The sequence below is a fragment of the Priapulus caudatus genome, unplaced genomic scaffold (genome assembly GCF_000485595.1).
Source record: "Priapulus caudatus unplaced genomic scaffold, Priapulus_caudatus-5.0.1 Scaffold6141, whole genome shotgun sequence".
NCBI lineage: Eukaryota > Metazoa > Priapulida > Priapulimorpha > Priapulimorphida > Priapulidae > Priapulus > Priapulus caudatus.
The window spans coordinates 1-6,353 of record NW_014583202.1 but is presented as its reverse complement, the minus strand read 5'-3'; the positions used below and the strand labels follow the sequence as shown (position 1 = coordinate 6,353).

Here is a 6,353-nt window from a genome sequence, read left to right as displayed (position 1 = left end):
CTACCGCTACACGTGCCTGAAATACAATAGAGAATTAGTATATATATATATATATATATATATTCATCAGTCTCACATCATCAGTCTCACACAATAGCTGTCACATCATGTGTATTGTTTTCTCAGGTGTCCGGACAGTGATCAGCATCGCCAGGGGTCGCCAGCTACCGCTACACGTGCCTGAAATATTATAAAGAAACAGTAAGTTTGCTCTTATTAAATCATGTCCGCTTTGCAATCGTTCTGACGGCATTTTCCATAAAAAAATGTTAGGAGCATATTTTTCCCACATGAAATATTCACATCTATTATATCTTCGTATCTCTGAAATTAAACTCTTTTATAAATTAATACACGAATACACGGATAATTATCATCATTTTAGTTCAGATTTCTCACGTATAATTATGTCATGACTAGGTGTTAATGTGTTCACACGTGCATTCCGTAATCAAACGCAGCCGCATGCTGGCGTACAGTGTGAGAAGGAAACAAATTTAAAACTTCTTCCAATTACGAGAGATGAAATGTTTTTTTCTCCAGATTTCAAGTATCGAAAAGCGGATAGAATCAAAACACAATATATTACCATCAATATGGACATCAATCAATCCACTGCAGTTAGGAAGACGACCGAGAGACCACGGACGAGAATAGACATATTCCGAGAGATCCTCCCAGGTGCCATATTACTAGCAGCAGCTGCTAACGGTCATACGAATACGGTCACAGCGTTGTTAGATACAGGCGTTAACATAGAACTCGCGGACGTGAAAGGCAGGACCGCAGTAATAGCAGCAGCTACTTATGGACATACGGATACGGTCACAGCGTTGTTAGATGCAGGCGCTAACATAGATCACGCGGGCGATGATGGCTGGACCGCAGTAACAGCAGCAGCTGGTAACGGTCATATGGATACGGTCACAGCGTTGTTAGGTGCGGGCGCTAACATAGAACACGCGGGCGAGAGGGGCTACACCGCAGTAATAGCAGCAGCTGGTAACGGTCATACGGATACGCTCACAGCGTTGTTAGATGCAGGCGCTAACATTGGACACGCGGACTGGTGGGACTGGACTGCAGTAATAAAAGCAGCTACTCACGGTCATACGGATACGGTCACAGCGTTGTTAGATGAAGGCGCAAACATAGAACACGCGGACGATTATGGCAAGACCGCAGTAATAGTAGCAGCTGATAACGGTCATACGGATACGATCAAAGCGTTGTTAGGTGCGGGCGCTAACACAGAACACGCGGACAATAATGGCTTGACCGCAGTAATAGCAGCAGCTACTTACGGTCATACGGATACGATCACAGCGTTGTTAGATGCAGGCGCTAACATAGATCACGCGGACCATGATGGCCGCACCGCAGTAATGGTAGCGGCTGATATAGGTTTAACTAATACGGTCACAGCGTTGTTAGGTGCGGGCGCTAACATAGAACACGCGGACAGGTGGGGCAGGACCGCAGTAGTGGCAGCAGCTTTTAGCGGTCATACGGATACGGTCACAGCGTTATTAGGTGCGGGCGCTAACATAGATCACGCGGACCATGATGGCTACTCCGCAGTAATAGCAGCAGCTTCACTAGGTGATACGGATACGGTCACAGCGTTGTTAGATGCAGGCGCTAACATAGGACACGCGGACGTGCTGGGCAGCACCGCACTAATAGAAGCAGCTTCTTATGGTCACACGGATACGGTCACAGCGTTGTTAGATGCAGGCGCTAACATAGAACACACGGGCAGGAGGGGCAGCACCGCAGTAATAGCAGCAGCTTATAGAAGTCACACGGATACGGTCACAGCGTTGTTAGATGCAGGCGCTAACATAGATCACGCGGACGATTCTGGCAGGTCCGCAGTAATAGCAGCAGCTATTTTCGGTCGTACGGATACGGTCACAGCGTTGTTAGATGCGGGCGCTAACATAGAACACGCGGACCATGATGGCTACTCCGCAGTAATAGCAGCAGCTACTTATGGACATACGGATACGGTCACAGCGTTGTTAGGTGCAGGCGCTAAAATAGAACACCCGAACCTGAAGGGCAGGACCGCAGTAAAAGTAGCAGCTGATAACGAGCATACGGATACGGTCACAGCGTTGTTAGATGCAGGCGCTAACATAGAACACGCGGACGATGATGGCTGGACCGCAGTAATAGCAGCAGCTAATAACGGTGATACGGATACAGTCACAGCGTTGTTAGGTGCAGGCGCTAACATAGATCACGCAAACGTGGATGGCAGGACGGCGTTGATGTTTGCTGCCAGTAGAGGTCATACATCGTGTGTCATGAAGCTACTAGCAGCAGGAGCGCAGGTGGAGCGTTGCGATAACAATGGCTGGATGGCGTTGGTGCTTGCTGCCGCCGGCGGTCACACAAGCATTGTGACGGAATTATTGGATAAAGGAATGTGGCGGTCGCTTCAAGCATACTTGCACCACGCGTACCAGCAGGCCGTATACCGCGCCCGTAACGTCACCATCAACGACGGCTATAGAAAATCCGCCGGCGCTATACTGGCGCACCAATACTTTGTCAGTGAGCTGCCTAACCATTGTTATTGTGACATAGAACGTAAGATATCACGCTGTAATGTCAGTGGTGTGACGTCACTGTCTGATATATGGGAGACGCCAGGCTTGGGAAGATTAGAGCATCAGGAGGAATGCGATCAAATGCGGGACGCCGTGCTAGACCTGATGAAGCAAGTTTGCAAGGAGATGAAAGTCTTAGACAGTGACTTCTCCTGCACGCCCATTCTGATAGGCAGCACGGCCAACCGCACAAAAGCTGGTCTGCCGGACGAATACGACTTCCTATTCGAAATCGATAGATATCGAGAAAAATTAATTATTGAAAACACAAAATCTAATACAGCTGGCTTTGTAACAGTTCGCGAGGAAAACTCAGACCAGCATATTTCGGTAAATCTAAAGGAAGAATTTGTTAGGCTATTGTGTCAGGCTGTATCGAAAGTCATGAAAAACGGAAAGCATTCATTCAAAACACAAAGGTTACATATTTTGGAATGGAACAAAGTGTGCACGCAGTTTAACATGAAATTTGTTGGCCGCGGACATTTTAGATATCTACCTATATCGGTAGATTGCACGCCGGGAGTACGAATCTCGGGCAAGCCAGCTGGCGCAAAAATCTTTCCTGATGATCACTACCACGTGGTACCCAAGCCTGGCGTGGACACAGATGATACGTACTGGTCCGTCTGTACGGCAGTAGCGGAAAGCAATATGATCAGAAATTTCCATCCAGTTTATCGCCAAGCTCTAATCACAGCAAAGGCATTTCTTGATCCTCAAGTACATGGTTTTAATGATAAGTGTGAAAACATATTGAATAAGAATGAGTTGCTTACAAACAGTGACGTTACATATTTACTTAATAAAGTTAACATAGACGTTATTCAGCTGTATATCGTCAGTCGCTTTAAGCCTAGGAAACTGATCGACTCCTACCTCCTAAAACTTGCGCTGCTTCATATCGCATCACTCAACCCAGCGAATCCGTTGCCGTTCCCAGTAATCGTGCGTAAAATATTTAAGTACGTACAATCGTGCACACATAAGCGCAACATGTCGCATCCTTTTATTAATAATTTCAATGTTTTGGCCGCGGACTGCGATAAAGCAATCTATCACGTGCCGGTCGCGTATTTGCGTGTGCGGCACGTGGATGCGTTACTGGGACGTCTTGATCGCGGTCCGCTGGTGAGTGAGAGCGGACTTATAAAGTTCAACGTTGAGAAGCTGTGGAAGCAAATGGAGGAGTCGGTCAGGGGCGGGTTAGTTTGTCCTGTGATCTCAGGAAACGTAAGATTCACTGTAGAAGATCCTATGTATGAACTAAGGGCCCAACACGCGTTTTTTGAAGCTGGGGACCTACTGTCTGACACCTGCGATAAGGAAACCAGTTAGAAATTTATTAATTAATAATTAGTTTATTTATTATATGTCTTTATTCATTCAATTATTTATACTTTTGTTTATTTATTTATGTATCACTTGCTACAATTATTGTACTGTGAAGGGTTGATGTTGATCTCTGCTCCGGAATCGTAGTATCGTAGATGATTGCAGCAAGGAGTAGAGAAGATCCATCGTAGCTGAGTTTAGCATCGTAGAATTGTAGAGTTGTTAGCAGCGTAGAGTTATATAATGGTAGCAGATTGTAACAAAGAGTAAAGACGAAGCAATAGCGTAGCGAATACAGTTCTCGCGTTCTCCACCAATTATTGCAGTTCGGGGTTGTTGATCTCCGCTCCGGCATCGTAGCATCGCAGAGTTGTAGAGTTGTTAGTAAAAAGAGTAAAGACGATGTATTCGCAGAATTGACACTATTAGTAAAACACAATACAATTATATATATACACTACGGCGACCTAGGTACCCAAGCCTAAGTCCCGTCATCTCTGTTTTCGTCTATCTCCACTACATCGTCTCTCGTCTTTTCCTCTGGGTAATAACTAACTTATGATTTTTTGTTCGTGCCTATTTATACGTTTTCGAAAACCGCCGGCACCATTTTCAATCCGACCGGTGTTTCGCCATTATCGGCCGGACCTTGGCTCGTAGGTGTGGCGCGTCGCGTCACCCATCCCCGGCGCAAGGCGATACGGGAGGTGCGCCCGTCCATTGTCATCGAGCGGTATATGCGTAGCGTCTTATGCGCTAGGTGTGACGTGCCAAGCGTCGCATCCTGTCGCCACCGTTTGCTGAATACAATAATTGGCGCCTATACTGACACCTGCAATAGATAAAACCGGTTAGAAATTACTGACTGAATGCAGCTTTCAAACCTTCAGCTGTCAGTGACTGTGCATTATTTAATTAAAATTAGTTTATTTATAAAATTTGTTGAGACCAAATTTCGTATATTTGTACAGTTTGTTGTGATAGCGTCACCCCATGACCTTGCTAGCGTGCATAGGATTGATTATTGTTCGTATTTTAGCGCTATTGGTCAATAATATTTACTTGAGAGTATCACGTGATAAGGAATACCCGATAACACGTTTTACGAGACTATGCGGACACGAGTAACAAGAGTGGGCTATATAGTGTACGTAGTACTGCATCCCTCTCTCTCTCTATGTAGTGTACGTAGTACAGCCAGGTTTATAAAGCCGCACGATCTAATGGCAGTTCATTGATTGGAGACGGAGCGAAATTGTTTCGGTAGCAATTAATTTATAAGTGTCGCGCATCAGTATGTTATATTTTATCGTATGTTGTAAGTATAGAGTATCATAATTAAATTCAATCAAGGACGAGGGTTTGTGAAATGGTACAGTCTATATGCTGATTTACCTAGCCAAAGACTGCATGTTCTAGCAGAGTTATTAGACAGACGGTTGCTTTCATGAGTATTGTGCGTATATTTGATATTTAGTATATTGTAATTCATCCTGTCGTATAGTCTTGATATTGTACCGATGTTTAGAATGAGCGAAATCTGATGTTATCTCTGGTAACGTAATCATTTGATTGTTTAATTTCTATATAGTAACTTCTGATATTTTCTAAATGCTTTGTATTTAGTAATCTTGGTGACTATCTTTCAGTTAATCGTCAAGTCTACGTCTTACGCATTAAAGACAATATTACCCGTCAAGGAGCCGTCTCTGAGTTTTATGGTAATTTCGGGACAGCCATAACATTTATTTAATTATTCATTCATTTATTCATACTTTTATTCATTCATTTATTTATTTATCATTTGTTGTAAATTATTGTGATATCACAAGTACTTAATGAATTGCCCGTATAAAATTAATGTAATTTTTAAATAAATAAATGATAAACTTTTGTGTAATTTCAAAAATTGTCTACATGCAATATATTTGTCTTGGATTCCGGTTTGATAATGAGGTACTTGCACACTTTACATGGCAGCGATCTACTTGTAATCAAATAAATCTTTAACGGCAATGCCGTTGCCATAGCGATGCAAATCGAGTTGCTCTAGAGTTTCGCGTGGAACCCGGTCGGTCTCCTTTCCTTTTTTCTTCTGCAATTGCTAACCGTAATAATTTAAAAGTTTGCAAGAATCGGGTTTACTGGTGAAGTTCGTTATAGCTCGCGTTTTATATTCTTCAGAACGAACTACGTACACGAATGCACAACCTCCAATATTTTAACTATAATTTTAAGCATTTTTTGAGATATAAATTTTTTGGTTTACACAGAATTCAGAAAGCATTAACTAACTGCCAAATGGTCAGTCAATCTATCTATCTATCTATCTATCTATCTATCTATCTATCTATCTATCTATCTATCTATCTATCTATCTATCTATCTATCTATCTATCT

The 6,353-nt window shown here is 43.2% G+C and overlaps 1 protein-coding gene across 1 annotated transcript; it reads left to right on the top strand.

Moving 5' to 3' along the window:
• Nucleotides 1–1,445: 1,445 nt before the first annotated feature.
• On the top strand, nt 1,446–2,196 carry LOC106820054 (ankyrin repeat domain-containing protein 50-like; the record flags this gene model as incomplete). Its single annotated transcript, XM_014824612.1, has 2 exons — nt 1,446–1,602; nt 2,035–2,196. Coding segments are annotated over 2 exons (319 nt in total), but the record flags the coding sequence as incomplete, so codon positions are not given.
• Between the last annotated feature and the right edge of the window lie 4,157 nt (nt 2,197–6,353).